We start from the raw sequence: 23,101 nt of genomic DNA on the forward strand, positions 1-23,101 counted from the left end.
CCATGAGAGAGGGAGGTCTGGGGGACATGGGCTGCAAGGCTCTACCTGTAAATAGTGACTTTATTTTTTTTCACTTTATTCAGACTCTGTCTGCTGTCATGTTCTTTAAAAGAAAATTTCAGAAGTAAAAAAAATATTTTAGACTGTCAGGTGTGCTTGAAAGTTCAATAGACATAAAAGACATAGCCTTTGCTGCCAACTAAAGATAAAAGGATGAAAAGGTGTAATGAAGGGTCTGCTAGACCATATCGTCGGGAAAAGGAAGTAGGTGTGTCTTGTGTAACTATTACATTACTTTAAAAAACATAATTTGGAGGTGATGTGAAATGTGAGTTGCCTGATGATCAGTGGGAAAAACAACATAAGCAGGAATCAAACAAATCTCCAAGTGAAAAATAAAGACGTTAAAAGCAGCATAATTTCAGATTGAATTCTGACTCTTTAAATTTCTTATCTAACAGTGGAAGGCAATTTGGGTGACAGAACAAAACAAGACCTTTGGAAGCCATGTGAAGAGAGATTAAAGGAATGGGGTTGCTTTAGTTTAAAAAAAAAAAGGGAAAACTGATTAGGATGACATAACCATGTTTCAACACAAAAGTTGCTACATGAATGCAAGTGATTAATCATTGGACTATCAAGCAATAGGCTGCTCTAGCTTTAGAGCATAAAGGAAGAATAGGTATGCTGGGTAAAACTGAAGGTTTATTTAGCTGGCTGTGTGGCTTTTGACTATGATCAAAAGTATATGCTTAGGGAAAAACAAGATTATAAAACACACAAAGTAATACTTACCCCCAGGTATGCTAAACCTTCAACAATTTTTACCTTTGAGAATGCCAAAGTGAATATGATTTTATGTATTTAATAGTCTTAAATAGTCTTGTTCAAGTGCTGGGCAACTTATTTTTTCAACTCTCAGAAGTTTTGAACAGTGACACATTTCTGCGTGATATGGAGTTCTTCAACTTAATGTTACACTGTCTGAAAAACAATTTTTTGTTTGTTGTGAACTTCTATTTGCTCGCCTAATTTAATCCTCTCCAGTACTTTTCCTGAAAGAGATATTAACTCATCAATCCCCATTCATGCTCTCTGTTCCACTCATATCCTTACATAACATCAGGAGTTGTGCCATAGGCATTTGAGGCTTGTATGCTTTGCCATTTTATTAATTATATATCAGCAATGTTTGCCAAAACAAATATGTAGCTCTGAGCATGCCAATGCTTTATTTCTCTCAGTATCTTGGGAAGAGGATTTTTTTTCTTAGACACATTTATATTTTTAATCTGTCTCCTTTTGCTATAGTGAGTCACGCACAGGATATACCTATTCTGTACACGATCAAAGTTCAAGAAAAGTTTGTGTGCCATGCTTCTAAGGCACTAAACATTGACCTGATTAGAATCTTGTGAATCCTATTTATTCTCAGATGTGATCACCTGATTCACAGGTGATTTTTCAGTTCTCTGGCCAGTGAACAAAATGACTTAAAACCTTAAGGATATGATATATACTTAGTCATTAAGTTCAACTTAAAGACTATGTACTTACATATTAAGTATTTTTGTATACAAGCTGTCCAAAAATCTGGAACAGGGCGAATGTATTGCCTTTAGTTCAAACATTCCAGCCTGGATAGCAATCAAATGCTATCTTTTCCTGAGCTGTTTCTGCTGATTCATTGTTACCTTACTTTGTATTGCAATGTTTAAGTGAAACATGCTGCTTTAACTGTCTTTAAATGAACTACCTTTGTGGCAGTGTTTTTAGATGGGTTTCTTGATGCCTTTTCAATGGTACATTAAAACTTTAATGAATGCTGAGTAACACTAGAATCCCCATGGAAGCACATATGGTATCTACATTAATACTGAATGGATGCATAATGATCAGTAGAATTTCAGTGATTTCCACATGAATCAACAGTGATGAGCCACTTAGTGTTACACTCAATTACATCATATTTAATTTATGTAGCATTGTTTGGACATTATGTTTAAAACGTCTTTAGTAAATCATTGAAACTCTAATTGAGCCTCCATTTCAGGGACAAATTACAGTGTAAACATAAAATTCATTTTTTTAACACAACAATTAATTTATGTTGAAGCCCACTTGCAAAGGGTCAACAATTTGATATATTCTCACTATTACTCCCTGAAAAATAGAATCCTAGTATGAAAATGAATTGTAGTAGCTGTTAAATTGTTTCTGTTCCCTTAGTTATGCAGCTGCTGGACACTGGAAATGCATTAATTCCCTGACCTCTGGAAACAATGGCAATACTTCACCTGCCCTATCTGACTGCTGCCAAGCAGCTCAGAAGACTTTTCAGGTCAGAGTATCTTGCCCAAATCTATGCAGCAGACTGAGAAGAGTCTCCACAATGCCTGACTAACACCACACCACCTCTTGTGTTTGGGAGGCCCTTCTGGCACATCCATGACTTCCTTGCAGTAAGGTGTACCAAGAGCTTTTGAAGAGTGACCATGCCATCATCTGCCAGAGGTAGACAAAGTGATGGTGAGGGAACCTATACCAAAAGCAGACACTGCCTTTCAGCTGTTCTCCCACCTCGTGCAGGACCAGGAAGCAAATGTGGTGTTGATTGCCTGTGCAGAGGAATATAGTTTTGCCTCACCTCCAAAGCACATCACACAGGTATGAGGACCTACTGTCTCACTCCTGTTCCATGTGGTAGCACACTGAACACGGGCTGTTGCTTGGCTCTGGGGTGAAGGCTGGAAAAAGCTTCCAGTGGCAGCCCTCCACTGAAGTCTTCCACAGTAACCAACAGTACTTAAACAGGGTCCAGACTTACCAAAGGATGCTGTGCTGGATTCTGCTTTTCCAGACTGACTCCTCATGGAAACTGGAGATACACATATATCTGATAATAGCAAAAAATAATACAAATAAAGGTGCTTTGTAAGAGAAAATGGAAGTAAAATATGCATACTTCAAACCTTCCTAGGAACAGTAAACTTCTTGGCTTCCACTTTTCCTGATACTTTTTAGCAGATAACAACACAGTGACACACTGTTTCCGGGGGTGTCTGCTTGAGCTGGTTTTGGACAGGTTCCATAGCAGGTCTGTAAAGATTCATTCATAGAATAAAGCTGAGTTTGTCTCTTTTACTCAATCAGCTCAGCTACTCAAAGAGCCATCTAAATTGGTCTGACCTGTGGCAGAGAAGACTGCCTTCCACTACTCCAGAAGGGACCTTGCACACTGCTCTTTCAATTCTTCTTACTGGTAGTTCAGGCCAGCAAGGTCTTATCAAGGGTCATTTTGACTTTAATATTCATCCTCAAAAATCGCTGGTCCAATTACAGTAAGTTGGAGAGGTCTTGGCTTAGGGGAGTTTTAGCTCTGTGAAGTTGTCCAACAGCTGTCTTAACAAAGAGGACTAGCGGGAAAGAGGACTGTGTTAAGAGACAAGATCCTACCATCTATTTACAAACAAATCCATGCATTTATTTTTAGCTTTGGCAGTTTTTCTGGGTTGGCTTCTAGCACTAGGCACCGCATCCAGTTACTTGAGTTTATAGAGGATTTAACAGCTATTAGTTCACAAAACTATAATTTTAATTTACTGTTCTTTTTAATCTATTATAAGATTATCTGGTAAGTGGCAAGGCATCTGACAAACAGCTGACCAGCAACTTTGTTAGAATATCCATAGACAAAGAACTTTATAATGATAATGATGATAACAATACCTGCTCTCATTTCTCTGGATTGCTGAAAAATGCAAATTCAGACCATTAATGATTGCAGCTTAAGCTTTCATTTCTGACAGCAAACGGAGAGAAAAAAAAATCTTTCCATCCTAAGCAACTGTAAAAGAAGCTATCAGAGGTGGGTGTTTTTGTTGTTGTGGTTTTTTTAAAATTATAATTCACTTCATTCTTGTTAAAAGAATTTAATAAATGAAGTATAAGACAGAAAAGATTCTTATGGTGAACCTTTTTATTTTGCATTAAAAAGTTCTTTTTTGGTTTATGTTGATCTCATGAGTCAGGAATTCTATGCCATGTTAATTTAATTCAGTTTTAATCTGAATTGAATAAAATATATGCTAGCTTGAATATATGCTAGCTTGCTGGCTGTGATGATAAAATGCATGTACTGCTTAAAGAGAAAGTGTTTGAAATATACCAAATAATCTGAAATGCACTTCTCTTCAATGTATGCCTAATAGATTTTAATGATGTAATTATTTTTAATTTTTTATGTTGCTATATATTTTTAGAACCTGACAAGTAAGAATATTTTTTTAGAATTAGATGCAATGAGGTTATAATATTACTATAGCATTTGGAATAACACCAATATAAGGAACAGTAGAAGAAAACAATTGAATGTATGCCTTGAGCTACATGACGACTGTTCAAACAGACTTCACAGAAAATTAAATTTCCTTGACTAGGGTTGTGGTTACAGTGATATAATTCATGTTTCATAACTGAAGAAATAATGAAGACATTATAACCAGAAATGTGTCAATTTGAATAAATTTATTATGAATTGCTTTGGTTTAAAAGCTCCCAATATGTTATAATAGAAGCCTACGTTCCTGCTTGAGAGCCAGCCAAACTGGGGTTTTAATATTTTAACAAATCACTTAATGGTAGATTTTTCTCTCAAAATAAACAAAAGGAGAAATGTTCTGAATGTACTGTGATAATAAAAGATATTAAAATATATCTTTCTTGCTCCCCATGGAAATTTAAACAGCTTTTGCCTGAATCCAAGTTGCAATTAGGCAAAATTCAGCCCATGCAAGAATGAACTCCCTTCACCAATTGCTGAACTGCAATTACATTTGGATTGAATGCAATATTCAATGGGCTACCTCCAGCTACACTGCAAAGTACCTTCTCCAAATAAAACCATGCAGTTTGGGAATGTTAACTGGAATTTGGTTAAGGGACTTGCACAAAGTCCAGTATATCAGTCAGTAAATTTCATGTATCACCCTCAGCAATACATCTTGGCTTTAATATGATTAATAGGTGGTATTGGCTCTGTGGTCAGGGCTTGACAAAATGCTAAAATGGCCTTGAGGCCTTGAAGAGCTACTACAGGAAGAAGAATCCTCAAACTCACTTTGTCAGTTCCAATTCTTTAAGAGACTTTCAATGGTTTGAACTTTTGCCAGTAGGCTTTTTGCCAGATTAGTTACTGTCTGTCCTCCCACGGCCCATAATGAGAACACAAAAACCATAAAGCTACTACAGATTCTTTGTTGTGTGCTGTGGCAAATTTGACAGAACTGTGCCTGTGTGCTCAGTCCATCTGTGGGATGGATATGTCATCTTGAGTGATCCAGCAGCACAGAAATTCAGTCATAAGAAAGTATACCAAGTTTAGTGTAGATGTATAAAGACCTGGACATTAGAGAAAGGGGATGTATTAGTCCAGCAGTTCTTCCTGATGGACAGGATGAAAGCTCAAGTGCATTTGAAGTCCAAAAACTTCACCATCACTGTCTTATAAAGTAAGTTCAAGTAGTGTAAAAAAAGAAGAAAAAACATTCTGCTTTCTTATATTATAATTTTGAGACAAGCATAATGGGTTGTGATAAATTTATGGAAGTGGAGAACATTGAAAGTTGAATTTGAAAGGGCTGACTGGCTATAATAATTTTCTTAATTTTAGATATGATCTCAGTTTGTATTCCTTCCTTCCAAATACTTCAGATACACCAAATGTTAAATTTCTTTGAAGTCAGGTGCAAATTATTGTTCAGTAGCCAGCATTTTTCTCCCCTTGCCCTGCCACCCCAAGGGAAATTCTGTAGGACTTTTTGACCATTAAACAGAATTTATAAGGTTACTATGTGTAACATAATTGTCTAGAATTATCTTCTATCTTGTTTTTCATATACTGTGGAGTATCTCCTTCATAAATACAAAAAAGCAAAATAGATAGTTGCTTACATTTAGTGTTATGAAATTGTTCTACTTGTCATGGTAAAATTATGACTATTAGAAAAAAAAATTAAATTCTAGTAGGTACTAAACAACTCCAGAGTAGGGCTTCAATAACATGAAATCAAAGGAAAAGGTACTTTTTTCTCCAGCTCAAAGGAAAAATACCTTTTGGACCAGATTTAAAGCTGATTTATTGTTTGAAGTGGCAAAGTATTAATGCATTTTACCTTTTTTTTTTTTTTTTTAGAAACAAGAATCCTTCATTATACAAAGAAGGACAGCCTGATTGTTAGAGTACTAATTTTGGACTCAGAGTTTGCATTTCTTACTGAGCCACAAATTCGATTAGATTTTGAGAAAATCACTTAGCAAATTAATTGCATTGTCTAATTTTCAACAGCAAACAGAGATGTTTAAGTAAGAAGACAGTTCTCCTAAGGTTTTCTATGTATTCAGAGGAAACAAAAAGCTTTTCTATGATGGTTGTCAGTGTTAAACCTCCTGTGTTTTTCAGTTGACATCTGGAGTCTTCTGTTTCTCTCCTTTGTGATGACCAATCCAACACAGTATAGTTCTCTAAAGTCAGGTACTCTGAATACCCTCTTAGGGTTAATTTTTAAACCTGTTCAGGCGCGTAAACATGCAAACACTTACTCATCCGTATGAAGGGAATAAATACATTAAAATGTTAGGTGCATTGATGTTGTGATAATTAGGTCCATAATAAGTGCTGAGATTGGCATTGTTAGATAGGGTTCCTGAATTGCAGAGATTTGCATTAATAACCTTTTAATATAATGACTTCAAGTAGTCAGCACAATGCTTTTAAAATATGAACGGTAGGTTGGTTTTTCAAAGATTTGTTGAATATCTCATTTCCTGAATATAGATTTCTTGGAATAACTCTTGAGACAGAGAAAATTACCTTCTCTGTGTGATTAATTCATTCCAAAGAGAGCGAAATGTCCTACCAGGTGATGTATTAAAGTGGTGGCAGGTATGTTATCATACAGTGTACTACCTCCAGAATTCCAGCTGGACTGATGAGCATTTGTTTGGTTTCTGTCATTTTGCAGAAACATAATGACTCCATCATGAGGATTCAACAGAGCTTTCTGTTTCAGAGCCCATTTTCAAGGCATTCTAAATTGCATATGCACAGGTACATTGATTTGGAAATTGCTTTGCTCAACCAGGGCTGGTGCAAATTTGGGGGTGCAAATCTGAGCTAGATTATTCCAGTGATTTTGGAAGAGAAAAATTCCTCCTTCCCTCACATGTATGCAGATATGCATATGAACACATTTCAAATTTCTTACTGTTCCCAGAATTAGAGAAAATCTCCTTAGATCTGATGAAAGCTTTTAAAATCCAGTTTCACACTGCAGGATGCCTGATGTTCCTAGACTTCTGTTTCTTAAAGCCACAGCTAGTTTTTTGCAAGCTGCATATTATAGAAGCAGAAAAGAAATAATATGAGTGAAGTTTAGGCACCTAAATACAAGTGACTGGTGCCATATTTAATACCCAATGATATCTGAAACATCCCCACAGGACAGACCTGTGTGACATAGGCTGAACAGGAAATCTATGCCATCTTAGGTCATGGCAGAATAGGGATCTAAATTGGTATCAAATGTCTGCATTTAGGCAAACAAATCTCTTTACATCAATTCTTCCAAAAACAGAATTAATTTTGTCTTTCAATTGCATACATCAGCCTTGTACTCAGATAACAAAAGTGGAGTGCTGCACGCCTTGAGTCTGACCAGGTATGTTGTTTCTTTAAGTCCAAAAGAAGTTTACATTTGCCTTCCTTTTTGCATGTATCTGGAGGCTCTTACTGTGCTTTGTCTGGTTCTACTGTTTCAGTGTCCTTGGCAGCAGCTCAGAAATGGCTGAGACTTTTGAGTGGTATGGCTGTTTATGAAAAGTCATTTTTGCTCTACATTTCTTGTTTTTATCTTCTTTGTGGTTGGTTTGGGCTTGTTTGGGGGGGATGGGGTTTTTTGTTGTTTTGTTTTTGGTATGCTTTTTTTTTTTTTTAATGCTTGTATTTTGTTTCCCACTCTACAAAATGACTACTGTTAAAGGATCTCAAATCTGATTTCCCAGCAACTCACATTTCTATGTGATGGATAAACACATGGAATACCAGATAGCACAGTCGCCCGCAACCTTCCTTCCATAATAATTACATGTTTTTGTGCAGTATTCTGAGGGCATGTGAGGTCAGAAATTACATTTTTTGTGTAAGGTGGAGTTCCAGAAATAGGGCTGTAAAAAGTATCAACAGTACTCTGCTGTTGTGAAACATTGCCTGTTTAATTTATCTAAATGGTTAATAATTTATGTGATGTTTAAAGTCATCCACTTGTCAATTCCCTTCCAGCAAATTACATCTAGTGCAGTAGTTGTTGTGGTACCAGGGGTAGTTATGGACAAATGAACCACATAATATACTGCTGCAGTTATTTCTGGAAGTGAGCGCACAGCCTCCAACTACCATTAGATGCAGATGTAGGCACTGTAACCCCCACGTATGCAACACTCACCCTGTGCTATTACAGTTCTCTCTAGGAAGGAACTTTAGGCCTCAGTTCAAGGTTGGCCAGTGCAGATTGCATCACCTAATGCATTGTTTATTACAGACGTTCTGTGTGACTGATTTCATGCAGCCCTAGTGTGAGGGAGCAGAAGCCAGCATGTCACATGTCTGACCTGCAGCTCACAAGCCCTACATGCCACTCAGTCAACCCTGTGTTGAACTTCATTATCTGCTCTTGGCTACAATTCAGAAATCACAAGCTCTTGATTTGATTTGATAGATTTGAAGGGTATCATTCTTATTCTAAAAAACCTGCACAGGATTTCATTCCAAGCTTGTGTTACAGTTCAAGGCAAAATTCCATCAGGGGATGTTCTGACAGAGCTATCACAGGGAATCACAGAACTTGCTATTGAAATAGCAAACACTGTTGTCAAAGCTGGCAATAAAATCCATCTCTTTACTCAAGTTTCTTACAAAAGTATGCTAAAGTATTAATGCTTTTCAATTGATAAAAAAAAGTCCAAAACCAAACAACAGAAAACAAGAGCAAATCTGCTTCTTGATAGTAAGTGTAGAAAAAGGGAATGTAGTCAGAGGAAACACTGGATTTTTACTGTGCTGTGGTTTGTGTAGCTGTACACTGAGTTTCAGATTAGGTTGAAAAGCAGCTTGGGGAAATGACTCAGACTGGTGGTACTGATTTAATCTCTTGGAACCTTTTCCTTACCTGCAATAAAAGATACACATTTTAACAATAATTGTAAACTTAATATTCAATTCAAATTGTAATAATAGGGAAGACTCCGCACAAAATATTCAACCACAGATACTTTTCAAAGACTGATGCACTACTGCCAGGAAGTTAGCTAGTGGTATCTCCATTTGTGGTCACTGGATAAATTTGGCTCTCATTAAGTACTTGAGCCCATTTTCAAAGTTATAAATGGGCTTTTGAAATGCTCAAGAAGGAGCAAGAATGCTCATTGTATGAGGATCATTTGTTCAACACATTTGAACAAATAATAAGAGATAATAAATACACATAAATTGAGGCATATCTTTTTTACTGAACAAATTACTTTTTTCTTAGGGGATCCTCTGTATTCTTAGGGTGATCCTCAGCATTACTGCTGATGCAATTTATTTTGGGGGGCTTTTGGAGAAAATGTAAGGGGAGACAAGACATGCCTGGTTGTAGCCTTGCACTGGAAAAACTAGCTATTTCTGTGGCTTCAATCTAGTACTTGAATATAAATAATTCCTTTCTCTAATACTGCAGCTACGACAAATGATGGTGTAAAAGTAGGATATTAGTTCTCTTAGGTCAGCGAAGCTTTTTGTGATAAAATGATTATACATACATTGCGAGTATTTTGATAAAAGTAAGGGAGGATGTATGGAAGGGTGACCAAAAAAGCCCAACAAAAATCTTCTACAGTTTTCGAAGATAATAAGAGGTAGTTTGGATTTTTTGAGCCTCCACTTTGTCAGCAATAATTGAGTTTACTCTAATTAAAGGCATAATTTTGTCACATTAATCAAGTGTTGTGATTCTAAATAGCATACAGGCTTTTGAGATCTGGAGAGCTTGATTTTCTAGAAGTGGGGTGCATACTGAATAGCTTGAATCTGTTGCAATTTTTCTCAATACATATTTTAATTTTACTTGATAAACACCTGCATGTGATTTTAACTAAGAAAGACAAAAATTAAAAGACAGGGAATAAGCCTAATGAGTTGAGTATTGAAGAATACACAGAAATTTAGTTTAGTCTTCTCTCCCACCTTTGCTCTTGGAACCAGTCTTAAAGGTACAAAACTTATTATCCAACATAAACAGAATAGACAATTAGGGATACAAGCATCATATAGCCAACCCAGGACACTGGGAAATGGTAAATCTTAGAACAAGAACAGCTGTGCTGCACATGCATAGCAATTATCAACAACCACACTAGGCAGCTTAAGTGTATTTATGATGAATGGAAACCAAGTCACACAGCTCAACAAATGTTTTGGTGTTGGGTCTTAGCAGAAATCTGCCAGTCTTTTAATATCAACTCTATTAACTGTTCAGAGATTACTGGGGTTTTATGCGGTAAGAGTTAAAAAAGGTTACACTTGAGCAGATTCTATGTCAAATGCTCTCAGGTATCTTTAGCCAAGCTCAGGAAACCATATTTGTTACAGTTGTTTGCAAAGAGATTCAGTAAGGCAGGAGAACCTTTAGTTTCACATTCTCACGCATGCAACATTTCCAATGTCTACACTGGAGCAATCACACAGGTCCTTCTGTGCCTCAGTATTCCACTGACTGCATTTCCCTCACGCAACGCTACTCCCAGAGAAATCACTGACAGCAGCAAGCATCAGGACAGACTATGAGATACAGAAAAAACCAATTTAAGTCAATTTGTTTCTTACAACATGCAACTGAAATTATACTAGCATGACATTTTTAGTGATTTTTTTCTAGAAGTGGCATTACTGCTGTCATGACTAATTAGATTACCACCAAAGTTATTTTGGAAAATAAAGTATTTAATTTATTTGCTGTTATTCATTCTAATTGTGGTTTTTATTTGCCTGGTATTTTAAAGCAATTACATGACTAAGCCACAGACACAAAAACACACCATGGCTGTCAAGTTGCAGCTCTATAACACGTTCCACAGAATAGGTGAAAAGTCAAAATATATTTTCTTTTTGTGGCTGAACTTTTTAAATGCTGATGAATATCAGCATACAATTGCCACTTGAAGGTTTTTATCTCTTTCCAATCACAGTTTTCTACGTAGAGCACCTCTATACCATTTGTCCTGCCTTCTATTCTTCTGAAGACAATGAGGTTTGACATGTCACAGTTATACCTGTGAATCAATTAGGCAAAAAACCCCAGTGCCCTGGGCTCTGCAGTTTTGTAAAAGGATAGCTTTCACAAGCAACAAGCAAATCCAGTCAATTATCTGACACTAAAAAAATCCTGATATATTTGCCAGACTTTGTATATAAGAACTGTTAATCAACTCAGACTTTGACTTCTGCTGTAACAGAATGAGCTGTTCAGGGGACAAGGAATCCTTCATTTCATTGAAAATGAATGTCCTGCAAAATCATCTGTGACTCAGCCAAAATGGAAACTGTGAATATTGCTTCTATGACACAAAAATCTTTATCCAGAAGTGAAATCTTGGCTTGTGCGTGATGATTTTTTCAGTGGATTCAGGAAAACAGCAAAGGATTTGCCTCAAAACATTCTATATTTTTACCAGTCCCACATCTCAGTTACTGCCCCTGATCATAGAAGGACAGTCAGGTTTCTACATGGTGCTGTCTTCACCCGGAACTATCGAATTGACTGACCTAAACAGTACTACCCACTCAGCCTGGTGCCATCAAACTGTTCTTCATACAGCAAGGGGTACTTTTTATTTTGAAATCGCATGAACGCTGGTAAGAACGGTCATGGAATTGCCACAGAGGGATTTGCGTACATAAAGCAGAGCAGGAGCAGGCTGCTGTGGAGCAGCCCTGGGCACGAGAGAAAACCTTTTCACGTTCCACTGTGCTCCAGGCTGTGACTGGACGTGGCTGCTGGGCCCAGCCCGGAGCCCAGCCTCCTCACGAGCCGCTTTTCTGGCACAAGGTGATGGGTCTGTCCCTCGGCCTCGGTCACTCCTTATTTCTCCAAGACATGTCCCTCAATTCCCGATGCGCAGAGGGATGTGTCAGTTTAGTTAATGGTTTGCCAGGCGCCGAGTCGCGTGTCAGGCCGGTCCGGCGGTGCGCGGCTGGAACCCGCTGCCCAGCGCGGGGCAGGAGGTCACGGGCCATGCCGGGGCCGCGCTGCCCGCGGTGCCCCCCTCGGGCGAAAGCGCAGAGGCGCAGGGCGAGCAGCGCTCCGGGCCGGGCCCGCTCAGCGGGGCCCCAGCGGCCCCGGCCCCACCGGGTCCCGCCGCGGCCTCGGGTCCCGGGCCCGCGCACCTGCCGAGCCCGCCCCGCTCCGCCGCCCGGCCTAGCGGAGCAGCCGAAGGGCACCGCTCGGCCCCCGCCCGCCCCGCGCTGCCTCCCCGTCGCAGCGCGGAGCCGGCGGCCGCCCGCCCCCGCCGCCGCCGCCGCCCTCGCACGTGTGCCGGGGAAGGCGCTCGGTGCCGCCCGGGCGGCGCTTCCCCCCGCTCCCCGTCGCCTCCCCCTCCTCCGCAGCGGGAGCGAGAGCAGCCTCCGCCCGGCAGCGCCGGGGCCGCTCGCCGCCGTGCCGCCCCGCCAGGACGTCGCCGCCGCCGATGGCCGCCCCGCCGCCCGGTGCGCCCGGCGCAGGGCGGGCGGCGGAGCCCGCTGGCGGCGGCCCCCGCAGCTCTCCGCGCCCGCCCCCCCGGCCCCCCGGGGGAGACCCGCCGCCCTCGCCCCCCGACAGGTAAGGTCGGAGCCCGGCGGGCGCCGCCGCCCTGCCGCTCCCTCGAGGGCCGCCCGCTGCCGTCGGGGGGCGGGCAGCGCCCTGCGGGCGGGACGCGGGGCTGGCGGGGCCGGGGTGCGGCGGCCTGGGGAGGGGGCGAAGCGCAGAAGGGGGGCGGCCTGGCTCTGGACCGGCCCGCGCTTCCCTCGAGCTCAAAAGTTGTTTGCCGGCCCTGCAGACACTTTCCGCCGCTGCGGATGTGTGCGTGTCCCACCCCCCACCCCCCTTTTTATTTTTGAGGTTTCTCAGCCTGAGGTGGAAGAAGCCGGCAGTGCCGAGCCTGCCTTGTCAGGCTGAGCCAGCAGCTACTTTATCCCTGCAGTGTCTTTTTCAGAGTGTTGGTGAGATCAAACCGCTTCGCCGGGAGCAGTGCCGCTGTCAGCGGTGTGCACCCCGTTTGTTACCTCTCAGGCTATTCTTAAAGGCATTGGTCTCTATTCTTAGTAAAGCTGGGTTTTCATAAAGCATCTGATGAGTTTCGGTAGACTGAAGTTTACAAAATCTTAAAATACTGCATTACAGGATTTTTTGCTCCTCCTAAAGCAAAATATCACTTTAAATGAATCCTCACCAGTTTGGTAAGGATTTCTGTAAGTGAAGTATCTTAATTTTGTATTGTTACCTTATTCTGATGGTTTTCCCCACTTTGTACTAATTACAATATGAAATCTGGAATGATAATAAAGAACGTAATAAAGTAAAATATGAAGCTTGGGGGCATTAACTCACTCATGTAGAAAACTCTTGTAATATGCTGGAAGATGCAAATACATCAGGTGCTTTGGGTGCAGGTTTTCAGACGAAATCAAGTAGACAAAGTGCTCTTCAATATTTTATGTGAGAAAACCATGCACTGTAATGTACACAGCCGTCTAAACAACCACATTATTAATGTGATACTTTAAACCAGTGCATAACTGAACTCTTAGGCAAATACAGTAGTGATTACCTTCCCTACTCCTGCAAATGCTGCCTGGTGGTACTTCTGACACAATCCTGTTTCAGCAGTCAGCAACAACTGAGACATTTATTTTATGATGGAGCTGCAGAGATGCCAATACAAAACTAACTGAAAACAGAAATGAATGGATTGTTTTGCACTATTTTCTCTTGTCAGTCACTTTGATTGGATTCTGGTTAAAAAAAGTTTCCATTTGTTTAAAATGCTGTTGTGATATACTTGGAAAGTTTTGGTGAGAAGTTACATGCATCTACTGTTGTAATATGTGTACATAGGGAATGGCATAAACACAGGGACAACAAAATATTTACTAATGTCCTTAGAAGCCAATATAAATATATCTGTGCTCTTACTCTGCAAAGACTTAGGCATATTCAAACAACTTTATATTCAGAGCTGAATACTTGGATTGCTTTCAAGTAGTGTTAGGCACTGTATGTTAATATATTCAGCCTACTGATTAAATAAAATAACTGCAAAAAAAAAAAAAAAAAAGCTAATTGCTGCAACCAGGAAGCTTCGTGGTATTAGTGCCTTAGTAGTTCATGTATTGTGGTTGGATATTGCAATTTTAACAGCAGCTGTTACAATTATTGCTTGATATTATGTATTCTGTTGAAACAGGAGAAAAAAGAAAGGTGACAGTATTTTGGAGAACCCATCGATTCCAAATCCTTTTCCTGAGCTGTGTTGCTCGCCGTTTGCATCAGTTTTGTCAGCCAGTCTGTTGCCCAAGGCAACTTCAAGAAAAAAGCAGGTAAGATTTATAAATTATTGTTTGACAGTTTCTAAATTGGTTAAATGAAAGCTTGAGGGAAAGCTCAGTTACCTGTTAAATTATTTTATAAAATAGAGGTGTTCATATTTCTGTCATTTGGTGAATTTTTTTCTGTGGGTCACCAATGATTGTAGAAAACAAGGTTTTGGAATCTGTAACTTAAGACATGACTCTTCTTTCACAGAGTATATGTGTGGCTCTGCAGATTTTTCAATTTAAGTGAAACCAGGGGCAGGCAGGCAGTACTTTATGTCCTTAAATGAGAAATTAATTTCTTTTTTCCCTTCCTCCCCACCTCCAATTACTGTCATCAGTGTTACAGAACAGAGGGTTTTAACAGTCACTGAACAGCTTTTCTGAAGTTCTGATTTTGCCAGGATAATGGGAAAAACCTAAATGGCTGGGGAAGGAGCAGATGCTGTGTATCTGGCTATATGTTATATGCATGTGTGTTTATCTATGTATGGCTGATGTTACTAGATTTCCATAAAGACCTTAAACAGTAAACCATGGGAAGATCTGAGTGGTCAGAAAGACCTGGCAGTACTGTTCAGACAGAGTTTCCAGTTAATGGAGATTACTGGTGTTGAAGATCAGTTTCACTCTTTGAAAGCTTACCTGTTTCATTCTCTTCTTGAGATGGAGAGAGTTCTGACAAGGAACATCTGTGGGATTAAGATTACTCCCTCCTTCACATTCTCTGTTTTGGTGGTCTGCATAATCTGTGTTTTAACAGTTTTAAGGGTGATATTGGAGGTGTAAGAACTTATCCTGCTGCTGGTTATTCCATTTTTAGATTTGTGTGAAAAATACGCCTGGAAGTTGAAGTTTCTTGTAGTTGTATTAACTTTTCTGAACCTCACCTAACAGCTGTTTCTGTGCACCTGCCAGAGAACTTTGTTAGCCAAGTTGTGGCTAGGACCTTAAGGAGGAACCTTCTCCTCACTTGTCCAATGAAAAACCTGTATGTGTCTGGGAAACTGCCCTGATTTGATCTTGCCCTATTTTGCATGTCCACCATGGTGTCTCTCTATAAGCTGTGGTGTCTTTCTGGACTACTTTTATTGCTTTTAGTACTTCTCCTACAATAGCAATACTAATCTGATGCATTCTGGCCAGTGTGCATCTGAATGTTGCTAACGCAGTGGGATAAAACTGTTCTGGTTTCATCTTCTTGGGCAAGGTGGAAGCACTGACTGTCTCTGCAGAGGTAGGAAAAACACGGCATTGGCAATATTATCTTTCAGAACAAAAGGACTAAAAGTCACATTTTTAAAAAGAGAGTTTAAATTAGTCATGTTGCAGGCCTAAATTGCAGTCATTGTGGTAATCTTTGGACTTGAAACTGGGAAGCATGATTTAACACACAAAGGTTACCTGCTCTTGTGGCCAGTCATATTTAACATTACTGACAGGCTTGATCGGTTAAACCAGCTATGTTAGCTTCAGTCTTCCAGAAGTTGCAGTTCATATCTTCACTGACATTACTTCTACTTCTTCCTAAAGGTTCATTTGTACTTCTTGTGATGATTTCTGCTCACAGTCCTTCCATTTCTCCTGGATATTCATTTAAGAATGTAGTGCTTCCGCTGGTAAAAGCAAGAACAAGAGCAACTGGTTTCCTGACAGAAGTGAGCTAACATAATGCTGCTGTCTGTTGGAGGGCCTGACCTGTTTTTCAGTTACCAGAAAAATGGAGAGAAATATTCCTGTTACTTTTGTGGAGGCTTTTTAACAAGACGATGGTTTCTGTCAGCTAGGTGTCTGTTTATGGCCACTGCAGGAGAAATGATACTAGGCCAAGTGGACCATCAGACCATTTTTCAGACTCAGCATGACTGTTGTTACATTCTTCATCTAAAATTATTAAACTTAAGGCCAAATGACAATGGTCAAATTAAACTTTTATCTTTGAAATTCAGGTTGAAGTCTTCTAATAAATTAAAAAAATTATTCAGGTTTAAAAAGAGAGGGAATGCTAAGCAGGTGTCCAAAGAGAAGTGAACTGGCAGTGACTTTGACTTCCCACAGGTGGCTGTGGAACTGTGCTTGGAAATGTTGTGTTTCCACCCCTTGTCCTTATTTTGTCAACTTTGTAGCAGCTCTGTGTGCAAATACATATCTGTATACAAAAATTTTGTAAATATTACTGTTACAGTTTGGTAGTTCACTAACTCTTAAGAGAAACCAGCTACTCTTAAGAAATTTTTTTTTTTGTGCATAGCGTTGACAGCTGCCAGAATTCTTTCTCCTCTGATGATCTACATATGTTTTCAGTGATTCTTCTTTTAGATGGCTTGCCTTTGATTTAGTCTGTGCGTTTAATTTCAAGCATAAGGCAGGAAAATTGCAGAGTGAATTTCTACTTATGTCTTGTAGGTAACTATTATCAAAATGGGTGTTTCTAAAAGAAAAAAAAAAAAAAAAGAAAAGATGCCTCTTCTGTCTTGTTTTTCTCTCCAAAAAAGATTTTCTGCTTCTGTAGAAGAAAGAAGTTGTCATGAATATCTGCTCTTTTATTCATAGCACCTGTGACATCTGAAATCGTTCTACTTCAAAATAGATTATTAATGTTATTTTGAATTCTTGTTTTTCTAAGCTGAAATTCTTACTGTCTTCTGATGATCTTTTATCATAAGCCTCTCAAAACGTTGAACATGCTGCTTGAACAGCATGTTTGTGGGGTTGACTCACTGAAAATAAGTTTATAAAAGCAAACTGGTAAAAGCCACATAGCAGAATAGTGATTTGCCTCTGTGCTTGGGAAGTGGTATGTCTGTGTGTCTGAACATTATTTGGTCTGCCTCACCAACACAGCTGTCCATCTCTTTCTCCCCTTGCAGTTTGGAAGAGTTTTCTGTTATATCTTTGAATCGCAGAATCATGAAGTTTGGAAAATACCTCCAAGATTGTTGGGTCCAACCTTTGAACACCACCATGTTCGATTAACCATAGCACTAAATGCCATGTCCGTTAGTGTCTTGAACACTGCCAGGGATGGTGACTCTACCACCTCCCTGGACAGTCTGTTCCAGTGCTTAACAACCCTTTCACCAATAAAATGCAGAAAAGCTGGCAGCCTACAACTTGGACAAGTGCACTCTTCCCTGGGTTGAGAACTGTCTGCATGGCCAGGCCCAGAGAGTGATGGTGAATTGTTGTGCTGCTTCCAGTGGGTGTCCAGTCACTAGAAGTGTCCCCCAGGGAGGAGTGTTGGACTTAGTCTTGTTTAACATCTTTACTGATGAGCTGAATGAGGGGATTGAGCCTACCATTAGCAAATTCAAAGACCATGGGAAGTTGGGGCAGATTTTGATCTGCTGGAGAGCAGGAAGGCCCTGCAGAGGGATCTGGACAGGCTGGATCAATGGGCCAAACCAGGGGCATGAGGTTCAACATGACCAACTGCTGGGTCCTACAAATTGGCCACAACAGCCCCATGCAGTGCTACAGGCTGGGGAAGAGTGGCTGGAAAGTGGCCCAGCAGAAAAGGTCCTTGGGGTGCTGGTTGACAGCAGCTGACCACGAGCCAGTGGTTGACGGTTGGACTGGATGACCGTAAAGGTATCTTCCAAACCTGGTGATTCTCTGATTATATGAAATGTGTTCAGATAAACTGAATTTCATGTTTCAGGGTGGAAGACTTTTATCTGAATAGACCAAAAAAACCCCATCTTTCCCCTCATGTCCAACACAGTATGGTCAGTTTGGTGATGGTGGGAAATGCTGCCTTCCTCTGAGGAATCAAGCATCTGCTGCTATTAGGTGGAATTCATGAACTCATACGGAAAATGTAATTGTGCCTCAGAGCCTGTATTCTCTAAGAAATTACAAGGAACTGAAAATATAAGACACTGCACTTCTGTCTTTAATTATGATCAAAATAAATATTAGTAGAGAAAAGTATTAATTGTAAGAAAACTTGTTCTGTTCTTGTTGTCTTTGCTATGATGAACTAAGAAGAGGTTACTGTAGTTTTATGGAAGCTTAGCGTTTTCTTGCTTTCTGAAGACAAAACCTGAATATTTGCACTGCAGTATCAGTTCTTGCCCTGCTCAAGGATAAGCCGAAAAGTGTTTCATGACAAAAGTAGTTCAAGGTAATTAGTGCCTTGTTTCTTTAAATTAAATTAGAAGTGCAAAAATAAAACTCAAGTAAATCTCAAGGTGAAGAAAATCTGAAATTTTACCTTGCCTCTTTTGTCTTTCTTGATGTTCTAAACAAGTCGATATTTTTGTCATGTAGAATCCAAATATACTCCCACAATATTCTTTCCAGGAAATCAGTTGTATGGAGACCTCAAATACATGTGATTGTAGTGGAATTGACTTTGCTTTTTGTATTCATAAAGATTTTCATGTAAAGATCTTTGACAAAGAAGAGCTAACAGGAACTTTATGTTTAAGAGCAGATTTTTTTTAAAAAAATGTGTGCTGTTCCAAGTTTATGAAAAATATTGAGCATTGACTGTTGTAATTGGAGCACCAATTTTTTTTTTTTTTTTAAGTTATAATTTAGGGTCTTCTAATGTATCTGCTTGGAGCCTCATTCTTCAGAACTAGCAGACATACAGGGCTAAGTCTTTGGTATTTAAATGTTTTCATGACAGATTTTTTTGTCTGAAATATCTATTTACTCTTGACTTTCAAACAGTGCAAAAACAAAAAGTTTTTTTTTTTTTTAATGCAATGATTCATAAATTTCTAATCAATTTCCAAGGGTTGTGACATCTTTTCCAACCAAAAGAGGCATTACTTTAATTTGCTCTGTGATTCCAGTCTGTGTGTTTCTTACCAGATTTCCTTCCAAGCTGGAGACAATTGCACATGTCCTCCTTTATCAGTTCTCAAATACTTTCTTCTTTACAGCCTCTAAACATATATTAGTTTTCCCCATGGCTTTCCCTTAAATTACACAAAAAAGACTTAGGATTTTAAAGTCAGAAGGGAAAGAAAAAAGTCCTTCCAACCAGTTTATAGATGAACAGTAAAAATATTTTGTACAAAACCAACTTTAAGAGCTCAATGAAGTCTCTAATATAAGCATTGCAAAAAGGATTCAGTTGGTTTCCTTTTTGTGATGTTTCTTTTGGTGGTCTGCTCCAGTTCCTGTGCTCTGTTCTTCATTCATCTGGTTGTACCTGCCCACCAAGGAAAGATTTATTGATATTACAGTAGACTGGAGTTATTTAAAGCCCGATTAAAACTTGCTATTTTAATGCAGGTACCTTTGTACTTTGACCAGTGATCTTAACACTGTGACAGAAAGTCACTTGTCTACAGAGGTAAAAATCAGGAGGCAGGGTTGAACAGTTTCTTGGTTTAGCAATCAGGAATATCACCTGGTTTATACTGGAGGTGCTCTATCACCAGCTGCCTGATATATCAGCCTGGGGAAACTTCAGAAGAACTCGTTTGTTTCTTTTTGTATTTTACTTTATCTTCTTTACATTGAAATTAGTTGCTTTCTGTCAAATTTGTGTTTTCTTTCACTTTGTTACTTTCCAAAAACAACTCAAACAAAGACTGTGAACATTAAGACTGTAAACATACTAACTTTGCAAAAAGAGCATTTCCCCCCCACCCCCCATTCTAATAGGCAAGAAAACAAGGGCACTATAACTTTTGTAGTTACTAAGATACTACCTCTGCAAGCTTTTTGCTTAATTTGGTAACATCAGGAGGGTGTTAGGCTTTAAGTTTTACAGTTTTTGCTTATATTATATGAAAAAAAAAATCATCAGTACTGTCAAAGATTTTGGTAGACATTTTGCCAGTGTTTTTCAGATTGGAATGGTTTTAACAATCCTTTGGATTTTGATTGTTTTGGATTCATCAGCCTGAAAGTCAAACCTGAAGTTGCTTATCTTTTCTTTTAGGCCAGGTTTTTCAGAACTAGAAACTGCCTCTTCTGTGCTATTTGGGAAGTTCTATTTTAAAAAAGAAACCTCTGTGATGTTGAATAGATCTAGTAACTTGTCTAGAAAAACCTCTCTAAATTTGGAAACCTTAATTTTTCCAAAAAGTGAACCTTTAATATTTATCTCTTGAATTCTGTGTTGACTACCTGATATTTTGGCCCTGTTCAACGTCTGAATATACAAGAGACTTGTCAGTTAAAGCCAGGGAACTTTCTCTCTTATGCTGCTGAGTCACTTTTGATAATTCGGTTTTATTGAATTTGACATTAAAAGAGTAAGCTCTCATGAATGGAGCTGGAATCCTCATAATTTTCAGAAGGAAATGAGATGTGATAGATACTAACACAGTTTTTGTTTATAATTGCTCCCAGGGATGGGTGCTTTTATTTAGGTTAGACTGGAGAATTGGAAAGTTTGGGTCATTTTGTAGCCACTCCATACCTGCCATAGACAGATCTATGATTAAAGAAATATTTTATTGACAGATCTTTTTTGAGGTTTCTTCTCAGTGATGGCATTGTCAGTAAGTGATGCTGTGCTAAGGAGGGCATGCAGGAGGTCAGTCTTGTAACAGCAGAACGCTATTGGCATCTTCCTTTCACGGACCATTGTCTGAACTGTCTTTGATCAGAACAGATACACCTTCCCCTCTGACTTCCTGGGACACACAGTCTAATTAATCAGAATAGTGTTTAGTAATATTCATAAAATTAGATGGAGCCTTAAGTATTTTTGTGGGTTTTTTTTCTCCATTTCATTTTTCCTTAATGTTCTTTTCTGGTCTTATAAAACTTCTGTTGTTCTCTTCTGGTCTACTTTTGTTGTGTCATTGCCCAGTATTTTAAACGCCTGTGTTATATCAGCTACTGCTACTTTTATATCATAAACAGTTTATAGTTGCATTGAATGAGACTAGGATAGTCAATGAATAATAGTTAAATTACTTAAATGCTACAGGTTTAGTAAAGTTGACAACTTAGATGAGTCTTAATAAACGTTTACAGCCCCTTTTGAATGACAAGGTGTGCAACAGAAGGAGAAAATACAAGGTACTTTACTATACATTTTACAGAACTAAAAAGTGTGTAAGAGTGAATTTTCATGATTTTATCATCATAAAACTTCTTTATTCTAGTGTTGGGGCATTAACTGAAGAATGGCGCTCAAATTCAGATCAGTTTTTCCTAGGAGTTTTGGTGCAGTTTTTAGCATATCCTCGGATTGCTGCATTTCTGCTGTTCTGAGACTTATTATCTTTTCAAATAAGAGCTTGAGAACTATAGAAACAAGCAGAGGCATATTCCCATCCTGCTTCTGTGCATAAATGTTGACACAATAAATATAATTCAGATTTTACATTGAAAAAACCCCATGCCTCCATATAAACACCACTGTTGGACCTGGTCAGTTTTCACCAGATGGAATTAACTTGATCATCCATGTAGAATAATATTGAATATTTGTGATTGATAAAATAATTTAATTATACATCCATATTTTCTTGAATCTGTTTACAGTAGATAACTGATAACTTGATCTTTCACATGATAATTCCAGAGTCACTAATACATTATGGTTGTTCCCCCATGATTTTTGCTTCATGTTTTTTTTAACTCTTTGCAGTGATAATCTTTATGCTGTGCCAGTGTAATTAAGAGATGAAACTGGAGTTGTAATGAAAACTGGATCAATTGGAGATATCACTGTTAGGACAGGAAAAGGACTCATTTTTTTCAGGCGGTTGCTGATATCATGATTCACTCTCTGCTTGACTCTCTGCTTTCAGTTTCCCTTGCATCACAAAATTTATAGAAACTGGCAATAACCCTGAGGTATCTCACCCTTCTTACAACACTGTGTAGTAGAGGACAACTTATATCTGTGTCTTAACATCTGCAGATCTCTTAGATGAGTGTCTTGAGGATAATAGCTGTCTGTTGGTGCTTGTATAACAGGAGTACCAATGGCCAGGCAGTGGAAGGGCATCCTGTGGTGGACAATTCATGCTAATCTCTTCTTGTGCATGTGCAGAGGCAGTAACTGATACAGCTTCCAGCTGGGGGTTTCAGGGCTCAGAGTTTTCCAAACTTCTCTAGCAGTTGCTTATTCCTCCTAAGAAGATGGCACTTGTATCTCTAGCAAGTGGTGAAATTTGGCAATGATAAGTGAGAGATAACAGTTGACCAATGCCCATGTTCTCTGTGTTTGTCTTCAGCATATTTTAAGCTGCTACTTCTAAAGGCATGCACACTTTCATGACTGCTTTTGATTTGGGAATGAACAGAAAGGGAGAATTTCCAGCCAGAGTATTTAAGCATGCCTCTCATGTTATAGTCCTGATGGGAGTCACCTCAAATAGGAAGATTAAAAAAAAAAAAAATACTAATCAGGCCAACAAAAATCTTTCAAGAAGGGCAGTTGTGGGAGGAGAAATTAAGAGGGAGAACAAATTAGAGCTCTGCTCTACTAACAATGTGAAGTTGCTTTTCTCT

General features: G+C 39.1%; 1 protein-coding gene across 1 annotated transcript in view; it reads left to right on the top strand.

The window, feature by feature from the left end:
- The first annotated feature begins 12,780 nt into the window (after positions 1-12,780).
- The window catches only part of GRB14 (growth factor receptor bound protein 14), a 58,354-nt gene continuing 48,033 nt past the window's right edge, over positions 12,781-23,101 (top strand). Inside the window, exons 1-2 of the mRNA XM_053983007.1 lie at positions 12,781-12,911; positions 14,536-14,668. Of these exons, the coding sequence (XP_053838982.1) occupies positions 12,781-12,911; positions 14,536-14,668 (264 nt within the window). The remainder of the gene's footprint in view (positions 12,912-14,535; positions 14,669-23,101) is intronic.

This window comes from Vidua macroura, chromosome 7 (genome assembly GCF_024509145.1).
Source record: "Vidua macroura isolate BioBank_ID:100142 chromosome 7, ASM2450914v1, whole genome shotgun sequence".
NCBI classification, from domain to species: domain Eukaryota; kingdom Metazoa; phylum Chordata; class Aves; order Passeriformes; family Viduidae; genus Vidua; species Vidua macroura.